The sequence below is a fragment of the Oryzias latipes genome, chromosome 8 (assembly GCF_053564925.1).
Source record: "Oryzias latipes strain Hd-rR chromosome 8, Olatipes_Hd-rR_3.1".
In the NCBI taxonomy this organism is placed as follows: Eukaryota; Metazoa; Chordata; class Actinopteri; order Beloniformes; family Adrianichthyidae; genus Oryzias; species Oryzias latipes.
Genome location: NC_136244.1, coordinates 15,600,245 through 15,626,029, shown reverse-complemented (window position 1 = coordinate 15,626,029; position 25,785 = coordinate 15,600,245). Strand labels below are relative to the sequence as shown.

Genomic DNA, 25,785 nt, shown 5'->3' with positions numbered 1-25,785 from the left:
TGGAAAGTTGCAGTCCGACAAAACCTTCTGCCGAGAAAGAAGCAGAAATGGTTTTTTAACTCACATTTCAGGCTTTCAAAAGTGGTGCAAGTGTGAGCTTATATGTCAATGTTCTCATTTTCCAATGCAGATTCATGTTGAGCAGCAACAATTGGACCTCACAGACAGCAGAGGGGGACACTACAGGACACGCAGCAGACAAAGAGCTGTCTGTGCTGCTGCTCAGGAAGAGGCCTTCGTCCCTCTGATGTGGTGAGCTGCAGTACCTGTGACCTGCACCAAGTTCCTGTGTTGAGTGTATGATGTCGGCTACGCGTGCTCAAGAGTGTATGAGCGATGACTGACAGGCGCGCTCACTGACAGGCTTCTTTTACATCGATGGGTTTGAAAGCGAGAGCTGGTAAAACAGCCGTGTGGCTGTTCTGGTTTCTAGTTGGGTTTTTTGTAATGTCTTGTGCTCTATTTAAATGGGACTCAAGAGTAGATCATTTTTGACTCGAGGGTGGGAAAAAAAAAGACGAAGATAAAGAGAAGTGTAGATAATATTGAGCAGCAGAGTCTTTTGTTTACTGTGGGATTTAAAAATGCTGTGGATGCACTTCACGAGTGACTGCAGCCTGTTTGAAAGAAGCAGCAGACAATCCATGGTGGGATGATTATCTCTCTAAGTTGAATACAAAATCATAAATCCCAGTTGTGCTCTTTGCTCAAGGAAAGAAAGCTAGCTTTATCTCTGGCTCCAAGCGTCGTGCCGCCAATCAAAAGCCCAAAGGAAATTGTGTAAGGAAAAAAAAAAGGAACGATACTGGGCAAACGCCTGAGTGGATTTCCATCTAAATAGACATTTAGTCTGCCTATCTTCAAGTTCTCTCCTTCTCCCTCTTATTAGATTCTGATGAAGAGATGGCAGCTTCATCTCCTTTTCTCCCCCCATCTCTTCAGGCCCCCTTGTTGTGCTTGTGTCTGCCCTGGACACTTGATTGTTCCTGAACCGGTGTTGACCCCATAAAGAGGAACCTACCCCTGTTTTGTTGATGTGGCCTCTTCTTCCTGCAAATTGTCCACCCAAAGAAAAAAAAAGGCCTCAATGTCTGAATCTGCTGTGGCCCAGCGTCCATGTAAATTAAAAAGCAATTAAAAACAGGCAAATAAGCTGTTCCCGGGAGATGAGGGGATGGGAGAGGGAGAGGAGGGGCAAAGCAAGGGAAGGGCTCTCAGGATAAGGGGCTGTGTCACTCATCATTAGCATGGCTTTAGACTGAAGGGAGCTAAATCTGAGTGCTGGGTCATGGACACATTTAGAGGAGCGCTGAGGTCTGCACACTAATAAAAAGAAGAAACCATTTTCTCCTCAGATCAGAGAAAAGTGCACACTATTGCTCAGCTGTTGTTCCCCAAAGCGGGCATTTGTGTGCTTACTATTGTGATTTCCAGCGGATCTGTCATGGTGACAGTGGTCCAATCACATGTCCAGAAGGGAAGAACAAATCCTCTGATTGCAGAATTGCCAGAATTCCTGTGCAGCACCTCCTTTTTCCTCCTCATGGCCTTGGCCCTCGCCTCCACCAAAGCCTTGTGCACCCCTCCTGCACCCCCTCATCTTGTGAACCCCACACGACTGCAGATAGAGAGAAGTGGACGGAAAATAAGGGAGGGAATGAAGGAGGGGAAGGGGGGGGGGTCCTCCCACTGCCACCCTCCCTGCAGACCTGTCGCCTCTCTGCAACAATGGCCATGACCATGACACTGCAGGAGGAGGGGAGGGGGGCTCCTCCAATCACCCACCACCCCGTTTTCACACCACATTAAAATCTGCAGAAGCAAGATGAATGACTTCCTAATGGCTCCCTATTTGTTATGAAATTATCATAATGAAACATATGTCAGGGGCAGACAAAGGAGTGGAGAGATTTCTGTGTTAACACCTGAGGCAAAGAGGGAGAGATGCTGCAGAGGGATCTTTTGTTACAGCATAATTAGCTCAAACAGACAACACGAAGTCGTGGAGCAGAATGGGTTTAAAGGAGCTAATTAAACATCTTCAGCACCTTCAGTCTTCCATCATTTCCATCCCTGCTGCATCAGCTTGTTTGACAGAGGAGCTCAAGGACTGAGGAGTGTCTCAAGGCCCTCTTGACAGTTTTGTGATCCTCCTTCTTCCTTGATTCTTCAAAGAATTAGATCCTTATCTCTTTGTCCCCTTGATGGGCAGGATATTTTTCTTTCTTTATACCAACATTTTGTTTGCTCCCAGCTGACTCCTGCATCAATTCCACCTTTCCTCTCAACTCCATTCATGGAGGTGCTCACTTTTTGAAAAGGAGGCCTTGTGGCTCCTCTAGATTCATTTTAGAGTTTCTTTTCAAATGAGACAATTACTGAAATGGAGAATTCAAAAAAAATCATGTTGCAAAAGTGAAAACGTTTCCTGTAGTGTAGTCAGATCATAATCCACTCCCCAAAAAATCAAATACTTGAGTACATTTCTACAAATAATATTCATTACCTCCACACTTTCAAACTCAAGAACAAGTCTCCAACAATCTATTCGGAGCAGCTGCCACACTCTGTGCTCTCCTCCAAAACACATTTGTCTCCTGCTCTGCATGTGCAGTTATAAACAGCCTTGTTCTCAAGATGAAAATGACGCCATAAGTTGTCTGAACAGAGCCCCCCAGATAAAAAACAGACCCTGACTTCATCCTCGTGTTAGATAGCAGCTCGTTTAACCTTGACGGGTCGCTGCAAGTCCAAATAAACGGAGTTTCCTGCAGATGCAGCTTTTTGGAAACACAGATTTTAAAGTAAAATCCAAATGTTGGTGCAGTTTTGTGTTTTATTACGTTTTAGCCGCCACTAAGTCTCTTTTTTTAATTACCTGTTGCTCCTTGCTGATCTATACTCTCACAATCCTTTGCTAGAGATACTCTCGTTTTTTTCAAATAAATTTGACTTAATGAAGAATGCGTTGTTGTTTTAAAAGTGGATTAAACGCAGGAGAGCGGAGCTCACCTGAACGCATTCCTGAGGGGACACGGAGCAGGAACATTTTTTTTTAGAAGAATTCCATCGATTGACTAGAATAAACTCTTCGGTGTAACTTGTATCGTGAATTGTAATCAACTGTTGAAATAATTCCTTGGCACCTTGAGAGGATAAGTTCTCAGTGAATGAATAAAAATGGTCAAGAAATGAAGCGGGTTTTTTTCTATAGAAGGAATGAGGAGCTTCGGGTTCCAAACATATATTTTTAATTGTTCTTTGCTTAACTGTCCTGTCATTAAGTCCCGTCGATCTTAAATCATCTGATGACATAATAAATGTTGCTACTTTACAGACTTGGATCACAGCAAGCTGAGTCAGAGGATTTCTAGAAAAGATCCTCTCTGTCTTGGCGCAGACTTCGGGCGTCTCTCGTTGGCGCAAACGTGCGTGGATCGCTCATAATTTGTGTTTTGGGTACCTGTTGAGTAAACAGAGCTGACAGCAAATAACTGCACAATTGCGCTCTGTGATGCTGTGAGAGAGTTGCGCAGTTTGGGGGCTGCTGGTGGTAATTAAACTATCAACATATCAGAGAACACCATGGCTCTGTTGGTTTATCGGGAGCTCATTTGTTTGTCACAAACTTGAATTCTCTCTCTACTCTCTTATTGTTCCGCTCTACCTCGCTCTCCCTTTTTGCGCTGTTGCTGGGGAAGCAGGGCGTATGCGCCGCCTGGCCACGGATGAAGGGCACGGGGAAAAACCGGGGATGGCGCTTGAACAATCGCCTTTAATCGAGCGATTTTGTGACAAATACGACCCCAGACCCATCCTGCGCCCAAATCAGTTTGCAAACCAAAGAATTTCGGAGTACAACACGTCCCATTTCAGCGCTTTTCTCCATTACCTTATATGGCAGGGCAGAGATATATCGTGCCTGGATTCAATAGGCTGGCCGCTGCCGCTCTGCTTACGGGCTTCATTTTAACCCTTATGCTGCTGAATTATTTTGGAGGCAGGCAGAAAACATCGGCTTCATTTTTGATTGTCATTTGACACCATCTGCGCGCCAAAAAGTAACGAAATTTTCTTCCGCTGAGGTGCTTCTTGGCGCACGTTACGAATTTACGCGCAAAAACCGCGAGGTTTACGCAACGCAAGGGGCTTGTGTTTCCAATTAAATCCGCATAAATCAGTTGACCTTGTGCGGGAGGCATTTACAGTACATCATTATGTTAACCCGTGATCTAGGATGTGTTGCTGCCTGTCTCAAAAGTAGCGTTTTAAACCACAGACAATAGAGAGGATTGTAAAAAAAAGAAAAAGGGTTTGGCGCTTTCAGTGGATGAATTGTCAGAAAGATGGAAGCTGCATCCTTGTCAGAAAACAGTTGATGGCTCCACATTGTTTGACACATAAGTGTGACCCATATTTCTCTTTGAGCTCCCAGCAAGAAATTCAACTTTCAGGGTGACAGAGCTGACAGCTCTGGCACTTTTTACGGGGCTTGTTAACTTTCTATCCTCCTGTGGCCAAAACTCCTGACAGGTGATGAAGGACGAGTTATTTTCAGCTGACCAAGGTTCACCTTTTTGCTGCTAAAGACAAACGACTGAGTCTTTTGCATCCAAATGCGCCATCTTCATATTGGATTTGATCCAAAATTTGGATTGCACTGCTGAATTATTGTAGAGACAATTTGAATTTTAAACACCCCCCTTGCAGTCTCAGGATGGACCCCCCAACCTTTCTGCAAGGTCTCCCCCTCCCCCTCCTGACGTCACGCTCCGAGTCGAAGCTGCTGCACGAAAAGAGCTGCTCGCAGCCGCAGCGCTGTGAATGTGTTTGTGCGCGCGGAGAGTGAGACAGGAGCGGAGGGAGACACAGTCGGAATTTGGAGGAAAAAAAACTGGAAACACGGTGGCGAGCGCGCACGGAACGGAACGGCACGCACAGAGCGGGATACGCCAGCGTTCCCCACCCACCCACTCCACTGCGATCGGACTAATCCGAGAATGGAGCTGCCTGCCGCCGGCGAGCACGTCTTTGCGGTGGAGGGCATCGAGAAGAAGCGCCTCCGAAAGGTAAGCGGTGGTTGCTGTGGAGGTTGGAGACATGGAGGCGCCAGGTATGGAGAGATGTTGCATTTGCACACGAGCCTCACCGTATTTCTTCTCCGCAGGGGAAGATCGAGTACCTGGTCAAGTGGCGAGGATGGTCCCCTAAGTAAGTAAACGCACCTGAACGCACGTAAACGCATGATGAATCCAACGGTTTGGAGGCAAATCAAGTGCACGATAGGACGCCGCAGCGCGCAGGCTGCGGGTGTTTATGTGCGGGTGTGTAACTGGGGGAGCGCGCTCGGTATGCGGCTCGGTCTGTCCGCGGATGCCTTCACTAATTTATGCGAGGGAAGGGGGAAGGCAGAGCCATGTAATCCCGTTTTAATTATTTCTGCTCTGCCAGCGAATTTACGAGACAGCGCTGCTAAAATGGCCGACTCCATGTTGGAGCTGGAGAAGCGCTTGGAGCGCACACTTTAGCCTATAATACACCCCCCCTCCTCCCCCTTCCCGCACTTGAACGTCTTAGAGGTTGGATGAGCTGCTGCGGGACATCCAGATCTTTAGATTTCTGTCCCTCTTTGCGCAAATCTAAAGTGTAAATACAAAAAAATGACATGATAGGTGGGTGTTTTTGTTTTCTTCACCTTCAACTACAGTCTCACCTGTTTGGGTGGATGTGATGACTCTTCTGTGTGGTGGGGGTGAGTGCTGCATGTGACAGCATGGTGACATGTGTTTGCTCCTCTCTGCAGATACAACACGTGGGAACCGGAGGAAAACATCCTTGACCCACGCCTGCTGGTCGCGTTTCAACACAGGTGAGATACGTGGACTTTAGACGAGGCCCTCTCAGGCTCCACTCCAGCCATGAACATATAAGGGCATAGGAGGAGGGACTGACTTTTCCCCCCTCCCACCACCTAAGGAGGACTCTCCCCTTTTGTGTGTGTGTGTGTGTGTGTGTGTGGGGGGGGGGGGGGGGGGGGGGGGTTTGTGGAACTGGGGGCACTTTTGGATGTGGAAGAAGACTGATGTGGCTCGGCCTGTGAAAACCAAAACTGTGCAGCAGTGTTCCCATGAGGCTGGGTTATGTGCTGAGGCAGGTGGTGATGTGGGAGAGTGGAGGGTACAAGCACAGCTGTGGTTTTAACTTCAGGCCTCAGACCCCAGGCTTGTTTTTTTTCCTGTTCCCCCCAACTCCACCTTGAGACGTGCACTAATCTTCCCGTAAAGTGGATCTCTGACCTGAAAAACAGCTGGAAGCTCCCGAATCTAATGAATTGAAATGCTGCCGACCTTGTGTCCGCCCCTCCTCTGCAGCCCATCGGGCCTGTGAGATATGGAGACGCTCTGTGGGCCGGCGGGCTGCACCAGGGACTGAGTGAAGACGTGATGGCTGGGGAAAGGAATTCGCTTCTCTGAAAAGGCTAATTGACACGCAGCGCTCTTCAACGTTTTCAGTGTACCACTCTCATATTCCCCTCTCAGCCCGCATGCGTGTGTGTGTGTGCTGATGGTCATGGAGAGCTGCCTCTGTGTATGGATTCCTCTCTGCTCCCAGTGGAGGGGGGATGGGATTCAACTAGGGAGTCTGTAATTGCCAAATCTTGTGTGAATAGGGGTCACCCTGTTAGGCGCTGTTTGAAATCTTACACATTACACTAGCTGTTTATTTTTCCTGGCAGCTCTGATAGTTTTAACATCTGTAGCAGAAGGCAAAACGACAGGCCGGGTTCTGCGCCTGTTTACAGCTGGCCTTCACCCACCGCTGGTTATTTATGAGCCAATGATGAGTCAAGGTTTATATCAGGGAGCAATATTTCATGCGTGGCAGCAGTGCTTGGGCTCAGCGCTGCAAAAATAATCCTGTATTTATGAGGAAGATGGTGTTTTTTCTGCAAAAGACTTAAAGGTGTGTTGCTTTTTTCAAATCCCAGAGGTGCTCCACGTTGGTGTATTTATGCTTTTTTTTTTCGCTTTACCTTGTGACCCTAATTAGAGATGTGCTGCAGAAAGAGGAAGGCTGTGCTGCAGGAGGGAGGATGTTTAAAAGACGGGGAGACATTCTCCCTGCTGCTGCCTTAATTGAATTTCTCTAGGATAATGAGAATATGGAATGGGCCGATTACCATGGAGAGCTATGCAAATAAGGACCACAATGCTTTGCAGCAGCATCCGTGTGAGCATTCATTAGCCCCTCTGAATGACTATTCCACTTTTGACCTTGAAAAGGTGAAGAAACGAGTGCTCAGACGATGAGCTTGTGAGGTTGTGTGTGGTTTAAGTAGGGTTCTTGTGTTAAAATGTGCCTATAATACAAGTTTGTTTATTTTTTCCACAGAGAGAGGCAGGAGCAGCTGATGGGGTATAAAAAACGAGGGCCAAAGCCAAAGCATCTTCTGATTCAGGTAAATAAAGTGTTGTACAGTGAGGTGTCATGGTTAAATCATTCCGACTGAACCCACATTATCTTTGTCATCTTTCTGCCTCGTGTGGCATCTGCACACTGAATAGTATTTTATCAAGGATCTTTTCTGTCTCCAAATATTTTCAACCCCAAGACAGAAATTGCTGCAAAAAAAGTAGCTTTCTGCGTCCCTTTCGGTGCCTGAACCACACTTCGAGCCAAACGTGATTATATATTTGGAGAGCCCAAGCTGATTGCTATGTGGCGTCACTTTTAAGAGGCAGAGCCGACTGTCAGAGTCACACGTGTCCGGTAGTCTGGGATGAAGGGTGACATGTCTGGTGGCACTTCCCTGACCTCGGGTCACAGCCGTAGTTTCTTGAGCGTTCCGCTGCGGTGCCCCTCTGACAACCACGGGGTCAGTCTGTATGGCGTGGAGGGGGAGGTTTGGGGCTTGAGGTGGGAGGGAGGCTGTGAGCTGCATTCTGATTGGATGATTCTTTTAGATACAAGTATGAATGAAAAACTAGAGTTGGGTCTGTCAAAATACTCAATTCAGTCTTTGGAGGCTTTGGAACTTTTAATATTAATTGATTAAAATGAATATTACAAAACAAATTGAATTTTGGTATGTTTTTGGACAATTGAATACTTAAATGGAGTAAATGTTTATTTAAGATTCTTACATTAAAACAAACAAAAAAACATTTTTTAACTAATGAATTGGCATTTCAATTTTGAGAGAAGATTTTATCTCTAATGGAAAAAAGAATTAGCACTTTTTTGGCAATTTTGCTTTTCAGAAATTACCTCTATGATTTCTAAGCCATTAAACAGCTGTTTTGTGTTTTTGTACCTCTGGGAGCTGAGTCTGACAAATTACTCTAAAGTCAAAGGGAGGATGTGAGCTGGGATTTGTCTGTCTAGATGAGACTTCCCCCTATTACTGTTGCAATATGGGCGCTCTGGGTTATCATTTTTTCAGGAATTCCGATTTTAAACCATTTTAAATTTTAAAAAATGGTCTACTTCATCTCTCTCTCTTTTTTTTTTTTAGGTCCCCTCATTCGCTCGGAGATCCAGTATTCCTGCAGGTCTCGAGGAAACATCTCAGGAAGTGGAAATCACTCCAAAGTCTGATTCAACCCAGGTCCAGCGCTCCCAGCCCCAGCAATACCAGCTCAACAGCAAAAAGCACCATCAGTACCAGCCCAGCAGCCAGGAGGTTCCAGCCGATCCGCTCCCCAACAGCAAGAAGAGGCTAATCTACCAGCTGAACAGCAAAAAGCACCACCACTATGAGCCTGACCCACACATGTACGACATTCAGGCTTCACGCCTCAAAGAGGTGGTCAAAGTCCAGGAGGCAGCTACCAAGCCAGCAAACCCAGGCTGGAACCTGCCTCTGGCTCTGCAGCAGAAATGGGTTCGGGACAAAGACACTGGCTGCCTGAATAAAGTCAAGGAGCTGGCTGTGGAAGTGAGGAAACCAGCTGTTAAGGAGAGCGAGAACGCGCTGAAGCCCAATCCTAAGGATGCGGCTTTGCCTACGGCGGTCAGCAGCAAAATGAAGATAATCAAGAATAAGAACAAAAACGGACGGATTGTTATCGTCATGGGGAAGTACATGGACAAGGTTCATGGAGCGAAGGGGAAACACGGGGAGTCTTCAAAGGAAGGCGACTCCCAGAGCACCAAACCGCCTGAAAACGGGAGTAAAATGGTGGAACTTTCTGGGAGTGGACTCTGCGATAGCAGTTCCGTTTCTGCTGCAGAGCATCTCATGAAGTGTTCACCCAAGGACAGGCATTTCTCCAAACCATCACCAAGCACTGCTGAGGAATACAACACAGAAGTGGCTCGCGGTCAAGCGGATTTACCAGAAGACCTGCCTCTGCAGCTGACCGCCAGCTCCCCTCCAACGTCTTGGACCGTTGACACCAACATTCCAACTCCTACGGCTGTGGACCAGATCAGGATCCCATCCTTTCCCAGCCACCGCAAGCGGAAGCTCTCAGATCCCGTTGAGGACAGGAATGTTCCTAAAACCTTTCTAACGTCAAGGAGTTTAAGCATGCCCAGCACTGTGGTCGCGCCCCCTCAGGACAAACCCATGGACTTACACTGCAGCGGTCCACGCCCCAGCGTTTGTACATACGATGCGGCGGGCAACCAGGAGGAGCCAATGGACCTGAGCTGTCCAAAAAACAGGTCCGCGCTTGACGCCAAAGCGCAGCCAGAGCCCGACTCTGAGGCGGCTGTCAAAGACACGCCTACTGTGACGGAAGAAACACAGAAATCCACAGAGAAATTGAATGACCCGCCGAAAAACATCTCCCCATTCATGGGAAACATCATCATTACCGATATCACAACAAACAGTCTGACCGTCACCTTCAAAGAGTTTGTCTCTTTTTGAGAAACTTTCTATCGTTTGGGATTCCTGTTCATATGTTTATATGTAAAAAAAAAAAAAACTACTAAAAACATTTGGATTTTTGTACATAAAGAAATTTTTAATTTATCACTCAAATTCCGTATGTTTCTTATAATGTTTTTTACAGTAACTCCTCTGTGATGTTGTAGCGAAGAAAGTGCCCTCGAGGATTTGAGCGTTCACGTGGAAAAACTCCACATAAAAAACTGTTTATTCGTCAAACTTAATTGCTGTTCTTTCCTGTACCAAACCTATAACCTGGATGTATGAAGGATTATATATGTTTTTAAAAAAGAAAAGATAATATATCTTATTTTGGTCTTAGAGGATGTTCTGGGTGTATAGCAATCAGAGATGAAACTGAAGCACTTAATGCATTTCCATGTCTTCTGTGCCACATGGTGAAGAAAGAAAGTCTTACTTCAGAGATCTTTCTCATTCCTTTTTATTCTTGACAAACAGCTGCCTTTTGAGGGAAATTTTTTTGTGGCTCCAGAAGTCCTGTCACGTGAATCCCAGTGTAGACACACTAAATCATATTTTCACTCCTTATGAACTACCAGCATTTCTTCTCCAGGCTGCATATTTTACATTTAAGATGTTTTATGGCTACAAATCAGATGCTAACTAACAAAATTGGATTCAGAAGTGAGTTTGTGTTCAGATGCTCCTTTTGATTTGTTTACCTCCCATGTTTTGGGTTTCATCTCATGTTAAAGCTATAATCTGAAGAATGCATGTGAGCACTGCTTTGTTTTTCATGGAAGCTGCCGGGGTCATTGATGAGACTTTGTACGCAGTTACATGCGATCCAGTTAAAACCAAGAGGTTTCTTTGTATGCTGCTGAAATGTCAGAGATGTTGGATGTAACCCACATTGAAGTCTGAATGGCCTTCGGTGCACAATAAATGCAAATCCAGCCAGAATGCTAAAATGCTTTAAAACAAGAAACAGGAATGCATATTTATTGACATATGTTCAAAAAAGCAGTTAGAAGGAGTTCGCTGCATCAAGTTGCAGCTTCACCTTATTGATTTTCAGTCAAATTGCTCCTCTTTTCTATATATATTTTTTTCTTTTTGCACTCTGAAAAGATTGTCATAAAAGTATGTTCTATCAGGAGTTTGCTGACCTTTCCGTTACGCTTCTCCGGTGAAATATTTCACAATAAAGAGAGAGATTTGACCTCAAACGTTTTCTTGTGGCTATTTCTTTTCATGCTTGCATCTCTAGATTTTTCCACTGCTATGTGTGTCATTGTTGATCTTGTTTTTGTGAAGAAGAATGAAGCATTAAATACGACAAATACAAACTTGTGTGGCAAGAATAGGATAACAGATCATGTTGCATAATCAAAAGCCCTCCTGCACAAAGGACTCTCTGTATTGTTGAACTGCTTCGGTCACTTGTATTATTAAAACCTTCTCCGTGCATTATTCTACCTCTTTGACCTCCAACAGGAATGTAAACACACTACTTGAGTGGAGGAGTGCAGGGGAAGCTGTTATGTAACGCTTGAGTTTTGGAAAAGGCTTCAATGGAGCATGGAGGACATTTATTGAAACCTGTCGGCTTGTGAATGCATGTTTTATTTTTGACAAATCTGTTTAGAAGGCCTGTGTCACAATAATGTAAAATTTTTCCCAACTTTTTCTCCAAGAAAGAATGATTTAGAAACTGAAGTTTTGTTGTAGGGGCATGTGAAGCTTAAGTACAGATTGTGAGTAAAAGGAACATTTATTGACCCCCAAAATGGGATTGGGGCTCTTTTAAGTCCTCGTGGAAGCCAGGAGATAAAGTCAGAAAAAAGTTGTCAACTTTTTTATTGATTGAGGCCAAAGCAAAGATTGAATTAAATAGTCTGCTCGTTTTTGAAGTCACACTAAATTTTGACTGTTTTGCTCCTAACAATTTCTTCAATTTGTTTTGTAACTTCATTTCCAACAATGAAAATAACTTGGAAAATGGTGTGAATTTGGTTCCAGATCTGCTCTGATTTAGAAACTTCTATAGGTCTGAACCTTCAGCACAGGCAGTGTGGACTATTAATCAACCACGTCTCCAGTTTAACTAAAAGGAAATCATATAGAAACCAAGAAATGAAACCATTTGGGTTGTGCTGAACAATAATTGCACACTGATTTTGCGTCAAAATGTCAAAGCCATCGTGTCTTCAGGCCTCTTGAAGCAGCTGTGAGAACGCATCTATAGAAAAGTGAAACAGCGTGGAGCGGGGCGGCATATTTATAGACAGAGTGTGATGTTTCACATTCCCTCTTTATCGTGCAGCGGCGGCTTCAGTCTGCGCAGAGCAGCTCTCCTCGTGAGGGTCATGCCTCTCATTAAAATCTCAGCGAGGGACCTGCTGCAGGCCCGCGGCGTCTCCTTAGCCTTCACAAATAAACGCACGACTGACACTGTGCCTTTTGTTTATTTGCTTCATCCTTGTTTGATGATTTTCTTTCATTTTGAAACTAATTATATGGCCTTGTAGGTTTGTGCGCTTTCATCCAAGAGGAAAATCTTTTTTTGGACGCATCAGGCCGCTTTTAAGTGATGCTTTCCCCCAAAAAAATCCAAAAGGCGTGTCGCAGCTTTAACACATTTCTTGAAAATGTTGTCGCCCTGCATGTAAGTAGGACAAGTGCGCTGCAGTTGCCCAGAAACCAGAGAGCCAATAATGTTCTTACAGAGGCAGCTCTGTTTATTCACGCACGCCTGCCGCCATTGCGGCTCATGCAGACTGACTTTTCATCGACGCGCAGCCAAATATGGAGCTCAAGAGCGCAGGCTCTGCGCGCAGCTGACTCCTCTCAGCGCGCACCAGATTCAGCCATTCTAGCGCCGACAGGAAATGTCGGTCTGCGCGCTATGAGTACCAAAATGGTGGTTCATATTTCCACAGCAGCCACAACGCATCTTTTGTCCGCGACGCGCCCGCCTTTGTCTGCGCCACTGCGGGGAAATTTTAACAGAGAGCAGCAGACGTGTCAGATCTGCGTTTATGGCTGAAAATTCATAAAGGAGAAATGGCTGCTGCGTCATGCACCTCTCTGCGAGCAGGCAGACTGTCCTTCCTGTTCGTGTCTGACTTAACACACATCTGCCGGAATATAATTAAACCCCACCACCCCATAAGCTTTCATAATGACCGAAAACGAATAAAAATCGGGCTGCCTGCCTGCGGACCGCGCCTCATAAAGGTGAAGGTGGATCCATTATTTGGGTTTTTCGGCACCACGACGAGTCGAGTCAGAACAGAACAAGAAAACGCATTTCTTTCGAGAGGAAAGTCGACCTGAATCACGTCTGGGGAGAATTTCCGACACAACTACTAGCGACACTGTGTCCTTTCACCAAATTTGGACCGCGCTAAAGAAAGAAAGACGTCAAGTAGAAAGAAATATAGATTAAATCCAATAAAAACAACAATTTGGATCTACAACGATATTAAACCACACCTACTCAAAGATTCGGTCCCAACATTACGCGTGATGTTCTATAGGCTGACGACTGACCTGTGAACATGATGATACTTAATTAAACCCGTGCTGACCCATGCAGGCTGCTTACAGTCCAACTGAACAAATGAATGATTTTTTTCCCCGTATTAACTCCATCAAAAAAGGTTTAGTTGTGGGGTTAATTTGTTACCTTATTCAGTCATGGTTTACCTTATTTGTCATCCTTTTCGTTTCAGTTCTGTGCAGAGTGTGGATGCCATCAAGGACTTGTGCTGTGTAAATACATGAAAATAATTAGAGATTTAAGTGGATGCATACAGAAAAAATTCATAAAAATGTTTACATCTAGTGACAATTATTCCTTTAATTATTTAGATTCATGCAGGAAAGAACAGCTGAGGCCCCAAATGAACTCAATGTAAAAAAAAGCTCCAAATTTCTTTTGCTTTTTGTGTGGTATAAAAATTAATAATACTCATGTCAATAATAAATATTATTTTCTTTATTATTTACAAACTATTTCTCTCTTTGCGCATTTTATTGTGGTTAAAGAGAAGAAATTATAAATAATTGTTTTTTCTAAAACCGTGAAATCTTCACAATGCCCATATATGGACTGAGACTGAAAGAAAAATTTCAAAAAATTACGTTTAATGGGGAGAAAATATGAAAAATGAATCATCTTTAAAGGTGTTTGAACATTATTTGAAAAAAGCAATAATTTTCTTGAAGCAGTTGTCCCAACACAGCTAATTAAGATTTATTTTAAACCTTCATTCTCTTACCTATGTTGCAGTATTTTGTGGACCATGTTAATTTATTTATTTGTTTTTTATGAATGTTTTAAGGAAAAAATTTGTAAATTGGCTAAAGGAGCTATACTGCGTGAAAAGGAAATGTTTTAGAGGCTGCGCATTACTCGTTTTTGATCACCTTTAGGCAAGAAACACCGCTCATCATCCAGCTCTGTTCATGTTCATCTTTCACGTGGTCGTGTGACACAAAAAACCTGACCTATCTGCACAATTTTTCCGACCCATCATAGCATAAATCTTTCTTTTAGAGAGCACCATTACTCATTTTGCCACTTTGTAAGTCATAAATGTTTTTTTCGAAAATTGCAGAGATGCTTTTAAAGCTTTCTGGGGATCATCGGGTGTTGTGCGCACACGCTGAAATGCTGCGCGCTGGTTTTGTTATTGCGCAGCGCAGAATCTCAATGAATGCGCAATCGCAGAGGCTCACCTGATGAGACTCGGAAAAAGTCAAAGTTAAAGACAAAGCGGTTCGAACTTTTACCTAAATTATCTGCGCGCGTTGACATCGAAGAAACAATTAATTTGAGATGAAATGTAATACTGGGAGTCATAGTTTTAGACCAAATTATTTTTTCATTTTTTGTGCGGCCTGTTTTAATTTTCTTTTTTAATATAGATGATTCACAATTATTCTGCTGAATTGTTGGCCTTGATATTTTCTGTAAGTTGCTTTAATAACTAGTTGTTTATGACCCACATGTTTTTAGTTTTTGATGTGACTAATTGTCCTCCGGCGTGAAACTCTTTAAAGCCCTCCGGGGACCTCTGTGGGGCCCGTGGCCCCCGTTCTGGGAGCCTCTCTCTCTGCTTGCTCCACGGTGCCAGACATTCCTGTACAGCAGCGCGGCAGCCGGAGCAGCGGGACTCCTCCCCCTCACTTACAGACCCGGAGCACGTAGCAGCAACAGAGCCAATGTGCTCCACCACGATCCGTCCTACCGACTGTGGCGCCTGGCAACAGAAAAGGACGTGATGACGTCCTCTCCAGATCACGTATTATGGGATGTGCGAAATTAAACAACCCCGAAGGAGGACGAGAGGGGAAACCAAAGAAAAAGAAAAAAACAAAAAAACAAGCGCGGCACGGATCAGCGACGTGCATGGTGAATCATGGAGCTGTCTGCTGTCGGCGAAAGCGTCTTCGCAGCCGAGTCCATCATTAAACGGCGGATCAGACGGGTATTCGCCGCTCTTTTTTGACGGCCAGCCTCTTCCTTTATCTATCACGCAAGCGCGTCTTCTTCCAGGTCGACGTGCAGCTGTCTGATAACCTAAATGTGTATCTGATCTGTTTTGCAGGGTCGCTGGGAATATCTGGTAAAATGGAAGGGTTGGTCTCAGAAGTGAGTGTTAAAGGCGAGGCTGTGAAGCACAGCGCTCCATCCTGGCCGCTCGCAACAACTGCAGCACCTAAGAGTGTGGCTTCAGCTTGTGGTTGTTTTCTTCTTTTCCTATGTTTGTTTGCGTTGCGCATCATTTGGCGCAGTCTGTCGCACGTCTTGCGGCTTTTGCGCAACATTCTTGTGGTAAAACGTCCGCCGCCGCAGAGCTACCCACTTTCTGAAGAGCACATAGCTTTAGCGGATTCGGGCTTTCACCATGCGTCACTGTCCGCGACGTTGCCTGCAATTTGAGCGGCCGGATTGCTTTCCAAAAAGTACTGTTCATGATGTCATGTTTGAACTGCAACCCCCGCCCCTTCTCGCTTGTTGTCACACAGGTACAGCACATGGGAGCCGGAGGAAAACATTCTGGACGCGCGCCTCTTTGCCGCCTTCGAGGAGAGGTGAGGCTTCATTTGACAGCGCGCTGCTGTAGGCCTCTCTGCGCAAACTCGAAAGCACAGTGGTATGGGGCGCAAATTTGGTTATTAAATAATCCGGCTTCCCCCCGTAAAGAAGTGATTTCAGGTAGCAAAAAACTTATAGAAAGTGTGTTTGCACAAAGCCTCATTTTTGTTCAGCTAAACTAAATAAATCTAAGTCCATTGGATAGGTGTTTTTTTGTCATGTGGAACCTTTTTTTTTCTTTTAGTCAATGGTGAATAATTTGCGAGATTAAAGAATCTAGAGTATTATTATTTAATTTTAGGATTATTTACTCTTTCAGGGAGAAAGAAAGAGAACTGTTCGGTCCGAAAAAGAGGGGACCCAAACCCGAGACGTTTCTCCTGAAGGTGGGTGCATCTTCTCACCTCTTCAAATGCACAAAATGTTAATAGCAAATATGATTATTATTTTAGAAAAAAATCAATCTTACTTATTTTGAAACTCTTGAGCGAAGTTTAGATAAGATTAGGTTGATTTAATGCATCATTTATATTTACATTTAGAAGAAGGTTCTGCGGGATTTTAACTCAATAATATTTTTCTAGTAAACCTCATCATTAGTTTGAAAAGACTGAATAATTTTATTTCCTGTCCTCAGGCCAAAGCCAAAGAAAAAACGTATGAATTTAGGATGGAGTCTCCCAGAGGAATCCAGGTTTCTTATCCTGTCCCGGAGCCCATTGTGACCCCAAGGGCCAGAGAGGGTTTACGCACCGTGGTGCCCACTCTCTTCCCTCCGAGTGCGATCAACAGAGGCGAAAGCGTCCACGTCTTCACTCCAGAGCCGGAGAGGAGGCCCAGACCACCTCCACCTCCTCTCGGTGCTCAGGAGTCTTTACGTTTCCCTAAAAAGCGAGGACGCAAACCGAAGTGCTTGCATCATGAGAAACACGACGAGAGCGCCCCAGAGGAACCAGACGCCAAACGAAGGCTGCTGGAGGAGATGCCCACGGTTCCCCGGCGCCTCCATCATCGCGAGGAGACGTCAGAACACACTCTCATCCAGCTGACCAAACGGTTCCAGGAGAAGACGACTATCACACCCAAGGGCAGCAGTCAGCACAGACACGTAGGGGGCGCGAGGTTGTCTTACACCTGCGCCTTCAGTCCAGATGTGCGTAAAAGGGATCATGACTGTCTGAGCAGGATGCAGCAGAGCGCGCTGAGGCGCGCCGCGGAGGAGCGCAGGCTTCGGGCGATGGACAGCTGTGCGCTCCAGAGGCAAGTCGGTGTCACGTCACGGCCAGACCACGACTCAGCCCCACGCTCAGCCTCCTGTTGGACCCCCAGTTTCACCAACCTGGACAGCGTGACCGTGACTGACGTCACCATAAACCTACTGACGGTCACGGTCAGAGAGAGCAGCACGGACAAAGGATTTTTCAAAGAGGAGAGATGAGGATGTCAGCAGAGTTTCGTTGAATGCCCCACTAACAAACAGGCCCATAGTCATGCTATATTTTTTCTAGGTAAAAGTCAGTCATGTACTACAATATTTAATACAATCCTGAAAATAATAATAATAAAAAGAGAGAAGTCTACGCGTCATGCTTTCTCTGTTTTAATGTTTTCTTTCATTATTTCGATTTCTCATCTATTTGTGTATTTTTTTCAACTAAAAACCTCAACCTTTATTCAAATTTCATGTTTCTTTTCAACACAAGACATACTACAGAAAGAAGGGAACTGATCCTTAAAAAATACTTGAACATTGCAAACCTTTTTCTGAAAAGCGATCAACCTACTTAAACGGACTTATATATCCTTTTCAAAATAAAGCTTTGTTTCCAAAGCTTTATCCTTTTTAGTTCAGAGGTTTCTTTCTAGCTTGTTTGGTGGATTACAAATAAAAATATAATTGTGCATGATTCATGTGATATTTTGCAAATATTGTGTACATTTTTCTTTTAAAAGATGGTCTTTATTGTCAGATGAGACCCAATCCACGCAATGCATGCTCCCTTGTGTTAATGAAGTCAACTAAGAAAAAGTTACTGATAAATAAAGTAATTTTAAGAAATTACAGATGCCATTTGAACCTAAACAAAGCTTTAAAACCCACGACGCTGGTTCTAAGTGAAAATGCATCACCGCCAAAATGACCGGATATTATAGAAAAGTACAATTAGGCCTCAAAGTATCACTATTAAGTTCACTTTGAAATCATGAGGGCTGTGTTATGATATGATTTATCTTTTAAAAAATAGCTTCCCCCGCGTCTTTTGTGCCTTAACAATCAAAGATCGTCTTTTTAAAAACAGGTTAAGATCTCACAGAAACCTACGTTTCCCCCTTTGCTTTGTCTTCAGGCCCCGCGTGTTATAGGTGGACAGGAGGCCGTTTTTGTGGACACAAAGCCGCCATTCACCAGCTTCTCTTTGTCCCTCTGTGATACGTGAGCCAATCTGATCCTGTAAATCACTCTAGCTTTCCCTTTTTAAAATCAGATCCCAGGATGTTTCAGGATTAAGAGACAAATAGTGATAAACTTAAAAAAAAGAAGAAGAAAAATCCACAGCAAACGCGTCCTCGTGCAGTTGTGACAACATCTGGAAGAGCCTCTGCACATCTAAACTTCAACTCCGGCTTCATGTCCTGACTCAGGGTGTCCTGAAGCTTCTGATGTGTCTCTCCACCGTCACGGTCCACGGGGTTTGCCTCCACAAGAGGTCGCTACCACCACGACCTGGAACCGAATCCAATAACTCGACTCTAACCAGCCTGCAGGCTGAAATAGAGCCAAACTGCGCATGCGCAGTGAATTAGTGATCGACGAAAGCTGGATAAGACCCCGATATATTGAAGGTCGCTGAGTTACAGCCTCCTACTCCAGATGTGAGGCTGCATCAACCTGCCGCTAGATGGCACTCGAGCACAAATTCCTTTCCTTGTGTTGGGCTCCTGTAGATGTTTTGTTCTGCACAAATACAAATTTGAACATTTTCATTCACGTTAAAGTAAGACATTGAAGCCAGTTTGTTAAGAACAAAAAAATTGTTGATTTGGACAAATGAGTCACTTTTAACAAAGTGGTCATTCTTGACCAGATCATTACAGCCTCAATGAGGAGAACGCGTGTGCGAGGAAGGAATCAGGGAGGAGGGAGCATCCAAAGCAATGAATGATCTCAAAAGTCCTTCCTCCCAGCAGCTCCTCAGTCTCAGTTCCCTGCTCTGCAGTCTCACTTCAGGAGCTTTTACTTTCAGGTGTTGGAGATGTTGCTTAATGTGATCATTCCTTTCTGTTTTCTGGCTCTTCACGGCGCAGCGGATTTGTGCAACTGGACCGGAAGGTGAGCAAACGTCGGTCGCGTACAACTGAAGATCTCCCATTATCCGCTGGAGGGCATGATGGAACGTTTATGAATGCAAGAAATGCAAATGTAGAAGTGTATATTTATTACGGTATTTTGATCGATATCTACCATTTTATTAACCAGATATTTTAATGACTAAGAAATCTGGTGAGTCAAAAACATGTCCGTGTAAAAGACATTATGTATGGCGATTTATTCTCCTGAAACAGAAATCAACTAAATGTCAATTTTCATTTCTTTCCCCCTTGAATCCAGCGGCTTTGCATCAGCAGACTCCAGGGTTGTTTTTCAGGTGCGCCTGAGCTGCGCTGAGGGTTCGGTGAAGTGGCTGTACCCGGTTCAGGCTCTCAGGGTGGTCCTCGACCCCAAAGTGTCCTCTGCAAGGCGCAACAGAATCTGCATCAAACCGTTTGCATCCTCCGGAGGGGTCAGCATGTTCGTCGAGCGGGCGGGGAAGCTTCAGCTTATGCAAGAGCAGAGAGCGCGAGCTCGGCGCCAAGTGATCTGCTTCAGTGCGGATGGAGCAGAGAGGCCCGCAATCTACCTCCAGGCCAGTCCGAGGAGCAACGAGCTCTGGGGCAGACACGTGATCGGTTTTAGATACGAGCTGATGGGAAACAGGAGCACTGCGCCTCTCGGAGGGATGCAAGGTGCGTAAAATTCCACTCCAAATCATGGTGCATAGTTGTGTGCAGTTGCCAAAAATTGAACGAGTTATTCAAGTTAAAGGTTATTAGAAAACCTTTTCTAATAAAAGAAGATTCATCTCTTCTTACCGCATTCTCCAAAGTTGACTTTTTTTTAAATGTAAAAATTGTGATAAACGAATTTTTTATTGTTTGAGATTTTAACTCTGTCCTTTTCAAAGTTATTTCCGCTGCTTAGACAAGATAGAGGAGATGATCAAGTCTTTTACCTTTTTTCAAAGTGGAACTATACTTGCTCTTAAAGATTTGATGCAAATTTAAAGCGACAGCTTTGACCTTATTCAAGGAATTTAAGAACTCACAGATGTGTGAAGGGCGGAGGGTGTGGACTATTATTTAATTACAGAATCCAGTCCTGCCTTGCAGAGCGTGCAGCTGCTGGTCAGTCTTGTGTTTTGTCCTGCTTGTCTGGCTTCCATCAGGGCACAAAGCAAAGAGGACATAGCAGAGCTCAGGGTGGCTGGGGGGCAGCAGGCCACGAGGCCCATATTCATCTCTCAAATACTTTGTAGATTCCTCAAATACCTTATCATTGTGTGCGCCTGGCGATTAGCATTTATCCATGTGTGCGGGCCTGTCCCCCATGCGCTGATGTCATCCTACGTCCATAATAGACAGCTGCCTGTTTATCTTTTCTGTATTACTCGTCTGTCAGAGTGTTTGACTCCACAGCCCCTCGCTTCGGCTTGGGGTCATTCAATTAGCTGGATACAAAAGAAGTCAAACATGGGGTCAAGATTAGTGCGGATTTGATGGGGAGGTGGTGCGTGAGCAGAGCATTTTTGAGGGGAGCAAGCACATTCTTTCCTCTACACCCCACTTTGGCTGCAATGGGGATGAAAGAAGGTGGTATGTGAGGAGTTGGAGAGGTGTGACACCCTGCTCCAATCCCCGTCAGACTTTATGCTTTAATTTATGCATGCTCAGAGAGAGCTTAGAAAGATATTGTAGAAAACGTCTGTAAAGTTCCTGACCTTCTGGGATGACTCTTGTTTTCTGCAGCCTCATGTCGACCCTGCAGTGACGCAGAGCTGCTCATGGCCATCTGCAACAGTGACTTTGGTGGGTACATCCTGCTTAATAGAGCATTTCATTACACACAAATGGGGTTAATGTTGAATCATAAATTAGTTTTAAAGTAACTCAGTTTAGACAAACAAAAAAACGCAAACTCAGTTTAATAAAAAATGTATTCCTGAAGACAGAGGTTGAGTTGTTTCCACTGCTGATCACGAATCTGAGTAAATCCCTATAACAAGTGGAGTCCTGCAGGGATTTACAATCAGACCACTGCTGTTCAGTCTATTAAAAGGCTCCCTCCAGACCAGAATTCCTTTCCTCTGCTGGTCTGCTTTGTCGGTATGGAAGCTTGTTTGATCTCAGATTTGAAGCAAGCAAGTGAACGCGTGTGTAATTCATGTAACCCTTGTGCTATCTTAACGTTGGGAGTTGGGTCATAGACCCACTAGACAGTGTGCTGAACCTTTTTTCTTCAATGATTTGTGAACCTCTCTGGTGTCCATGGATTACATGAAATCTTTCCACCTTTATCCACCTTTGTCATGGTAGGGAGAACACATCAATGTAAGGGTGGGGTCATCTAAGATAGCACAAGGGTTAAGACCGACTCTGATGAAAATCCCATTTTTGGCATTTTTAAAATGTTCTTGTGGTATTATCCTGATGCTGGAGGACATATTACGAGCAAATAATCTCAAAATTGAATTTCAGAGTATTTCTGTACTCAAATCATTGGTAATAAGGAGCAGACAAAAAAATGCCTTTGGAAAAAGCTTGTAGCAGGGACGTAGGTGCTATAGGCCACAAGCTCCCTGCATCACTCCATTTCAAAGCATTCCCTAGCAAATAGATCCATGCACATCTTCATTTTCCTCGTCTGAGCTGGTATCTGACCCAAAACCGTATGATAGGATAGCTCTGACATTGCTAGCCATTTTTGTTGCATCTGTAATGTTAGGTTGGGGGTGTGAGGGGCTGTAAGCCAGCAGGAGAGAGTGTTAACAGATGGATGACAGGAAAAAGTGGCAGGCTTACTCCATGCCAACAGTCCCTCCCACACCTCAGAGGGAATGATCTAACTACTGCCGCTCTGCCGAAACTATGTCATAGAAAACAACACAGGCTTTTTGATTTTGCCTCGAATTTGAAGAATTATTATTAAAAAACTACTGGGAACGCTTTGTCAAAAGATAATTGGAGTGGGACTTTAATAATGTAGGATGAATAATCAAGCAGATCAAAAATGGAAGTTACACATAAATAGTGAGAGATACATGTTTTCTAATTCAAGGAGAAAAAAAGGAACCCATAGTTTAACTTCCTTAGACTCACTGTCCACATATGTGGACAAATATACACAAAAGGAGGTTGAACCTTTGAAGGGGTAGAACGCTTGGCAAAAATCCATGTGAGCCAGGAGAGGCACTATAGAAAACCCTAAATAAACTCTTTTTTTTCCCAGTGATTCGAGCTCATATCAAGAACGTCTCCCATGACCGACAGAGTCAGACTTCCTCAGTGGAGGTGTCAGCCTCCAGGGTGTATTGGCAGCGCAGTGGAGTGTTTGAGCAACAACTGGATCCATCTGCCTCTCTTCCCTCTCTGTCTTGGCACGGGCACATTCACACGCTGCTGGATTGCCACGTGAAGCCTGGGGATGGAGAGTTTCTCTTCACAGGGTCAGAACACTTTGGAGAAGCTTGGTTGGGTTGTGCCCCACGATACAAAACTTTCCTCTCCGTCTATGAAAAAGCCCGGCAGGAGCGTCGAAACTCCTGCGATTTCCCTCTGGGCTGAGACATGCCGGTGTCAGCAGCTACAACTCTCCGGAAGAAAGCACTGTAGGAACCTTGTTATGCTGTCATTCCAGTGAGGTGGCATCCAGCGTCACCAGCAGGGGTGACGCCGCAGAAATGCTGGAGAAAAACACAGAACAGGGGCAAACAGCGGGGCCCCCTGAGCCGAGGCTCTGAGAGGGCCAGCCTTTGTCCTCCATCGATGCCCTCAGTCCAGGGAGACCACGGAGGGGTTGGGTTGCCACTTTCTTTTTGTGGCGCTCCCCACTTTAACTGTTGTTCACTTCGCCGCCCCTGTGTGACAGTTGCCCTATGAACTGCAGCGGGGAGAAAATAGGAGCCCCTGCCATTTACGAACACCAGTTTGTGATTAGAGTTGTACATATAAGCTTGTAAAAGTGTGTTTTACTCAAATAAATGTCCAAATCCTCTTGTTCTGCCTCTGTCTGTGTTGCAAACCCACTTCTGAAAGATGTAAAAATGATTACATCTTTAATATCAAGCTGTTGAGGTATGTAAAAACTCGACTTCTTTTTTACACGAAAGATGAGTTCACACCTATTTAGCCCGTGGTGTTCACACTGGTGATGATCTGTCTTCACACATATTGTGCACAAGTAGGACGGGGCTTCTTCTTTTTCTACTGTTATAGCGCATGACATGTCCGCCACCTACAGTTGGAAGAGGCTTGGTGTGAAATATCGAAGTGCTGCAAATCTTGCAAATTTTGCTCCATGGCTTTTTCTTTCACAACTCTATTCTGATATATGAATATCATATATTGGATCAAACAAGATTTGTCTTCTACCCACTCCTTTTCTAGCACACTGTTTTGTTTTATCTGTCTTTTTTTTACTCTTGTGCTCTTTTCATTTTGTGTTTGTTTCAAATGAAAGACTTGGTGTCATAAAATTCCTGCCGAGCACAAACTGCAGTAATTCATTTCTCCTCCAGAGTCAATTTTTAAACGTCTGGCACTTCCGTTGATTAAAGGGGATGCTATCCATACCTCACTACCAAATCTGAGTCCTCGACAGGTCTAAGTTTGACCTGGTTTAACTTTAAATGTGTGTTCTATGTGAGTTTTGTACGTTGAGCCCAATATTAGTCTTAATAATGTGTGTAGCTATGCGTGAACGGGAGAGTTTTGAATGCGGGAGCACAACTTTTCATTGGAAGTGGCCGCTTGAACCCGCGTTGTTAACAGAGCTTCACAGGAAATGTTTATTAATTTTGAAAATTTAAATCTTTGTTTGCGGATTCATAACATATAATACCTCCAATTTTTTTAAATCTTTCAAAGCTGAATAAATGGTCAAGTTGTGTTAATCAATGGAAAAAAAAATCTTTCAATCCACCAAAATTATCGTCTTTTTCATAAAATTTAAACACAGAATGTGGAAAAAGCTTTTATAATTCTGAAGCTTTTTCTTCTCAGCCCAAGAAGATGAATAGACACATGTGAGGCTCCCAAAAGCCCAGGGATCCTCCCCCTTTATAGGAGAACTGGTAATTGACTTTTAAAGCAACTCCTTTCTGAGCTCCTCCACACTTCTCTCTGGCTGAGCAGAACCTCACAAATTGGTGTGTTGAACTTTTTACGAGGACTAAATAGGTCCCAATGAAAGTGTAAAAGACTGAGCGGTGAATGGGGCCCACACAATGGCCCTGCAGTGACAAGGCCCCCAGCAGACATAATGAGCAGAGTTCCAGCTGCTGTTATACATAAACCATCAGGGTTTGAGAATTCAAAGAAACCAGGGGGAATTTTTATTTTGCTTTGTGGAAAAATATACAGTTTTCAGACGAGCTGCATTTTAAGTCAAAAAATAATTTTAGCTGCTTTTGGTTTCTAATGCCAAAAATGTGGTGAGATACTAAAACTGTTATCAGATGTTTGCATCTGTGTCTCTGCATGCAGGATGTGGCCACAAAAGTGTCACATTTTGATAAATGTCACCCAAAAATCAAGTTTTCAATTGTGTTCAAGCACAGTTAGACTTCTCCTCTGGCAGCATTGTCCCAGGAGGCCACCGTGTCAAATTTGAAAATGAAAAATAATATCTCCACAGGCTCTCGATGCATCACTATTCTCCTCTCTGGGAATTCCAGCAGGCTCTCATGGGGATGGAAACCAGGAGGGCTCTGGCCCCGGAGCTGCTGCGTTGTGCACCGGCAGGAGTCCACTCAGACTGGGGGGTAATTGGTTTATCCCACCGCCTGGTCTGCTTTCCCATGTGGGCCACTGCTGCGGGGAGGCCCAGGGGTACAATATGGAAACAGCATGACACCCTCCAGGGCTGGAGCGGGCATTCACTGCTGCAGCAATAGGGAGCAAGAACGGCCTAGAAGGAACACAAAGCTGAAACAGAGATGTCTCTCTGCTTTGAAAGGGTCGCCGTTTGGTCTGCTTATAAATCTGGGCAGCATTTGTGGTTAAAAATGGGATGTAATTGAATTTTGAGTGAAGCCGTTTTATCCAGCCATCCATTTTCCAAATCTGTTCAATACCCTTTGAGGTCACAGGAAAGCTTTTTTATGTTTTGTTTTTTAATGATCTTTAATTCAAAAATAGAAAGTCTGTGAGATGCACATGCACTTGTCATCATTTATGGGCTTCATTTGTTCCTCCGGTATTAAATAAGTGTTGAAGTTTTGGTATTTAAAGCAGTTTGCCTTGTTCCATTGCCTTCAACAGAAAACCTACCACAATGCCTTGAAAAGCTCTTCAAAAGCTCAACATTTTGTGCATCATAAATTGCAACTCTTCCTTATTTTTCCTCCACGAAACTAACATGATCTGCATTGGAATTGAAACTTTTTATGCTTTCAATTTAGAAAAAAAGGTTTAAAAGAACATTATGTACTAAAAACAATGTTATTTTTATTCTGCAATGATAAAAACAGCATGTAATGTCTTTTCTGAATACTTGTTTCTG

At 44.3% G+C, this 25,785-nt stretch overlaps 3 protein-coding genes across 4 annotated transcripts; all 3 read left to right on the top strand.

Annotated features, from left to right (window-relative positions):
* The first annotated feature begins 4,755 nt into the window (after positions 1-4,755).
* Positions 4,756-11,088, top strand: cbx4 (chromobox homolog 4 (Pc class homolog, Drosophila)). 2 transcript variants are annotated; one of them, XM_004071682.5, is made up of 5 exons: positions 4,756-5,069; positions 5,168-5,211; positions 5,804-5,869; positions 7,393-7,459; positions 8,516-11,088. In XM_004071682.5, the coding sequence occupies exons 1-5, from the start codon at positions 5,001-5,003 to the stop codon at positions 9,875-9,877; spliced, it is 1,608 nt and encodes a 535-aa protein (XP_004071730.1). In that variant the 5' UTR covers positions 4,756-5,000; the 3' UTR covers positions 9,878-11,088. The 2 variants fall into 2 exon arrangements, with proteins under 2 accessions (XP_004071730.1, XP_078807008.1); XM_078950882.1 differs by lacking the exons at positions 4,756-5,069; positions 5,168-5,211 and adding an exon at positions 5,260-5,672.
* Positions 11,089-15,079: 3,991 nt separating this feature from the next.
* Positions 15,080-17,548, top strand: cbx8a (chromobox homolog 8a (Pc class homolog, Drosophila)). The gene is made up of 5 exons (XM_004071683.5): positions 15,080-15,357; positions 15,478-15,521; positions 15,899-15,964; positions 16,288-16,354; positions 16,606-17,548. The coding sequence occupies exons 1-5, from the start codon at positions 15,289-15,291 to the stop codon at positions 17,404-17,406; spliced, it is 1,047 nt and encodes a 348-aa protein (XP_004071731.1). The 5' UTR covers positions 15,080-15,288; the 3' UTR covers positions 17,407-17,548.
* A 1,537-nt stretch (positions 17,549-19,085) lies between these two features.
* Positions 19,086-23,279, top strand: LOC101161890 (meteorin-like protein). The gene is made up of 4 exons (XM_004071457.5): positions 19,086-19,299; positions 19,579-19,973; positions 21,033-21,092; positions 22,513-23,279. Exons 1-4 carry the CDS (start codon positions 19,223-19,225, stop codon positions 22,845-22,847), a joined length of 867 nt encoding a protein of 288 aa, XP_004071505.1. The 5' UTR covers positions 19,086-19,222; the 3' UTR covers positions 22,848-23,279.
* Positions 23,280-25,785: the final 2,506 nt, after the last annotated feature.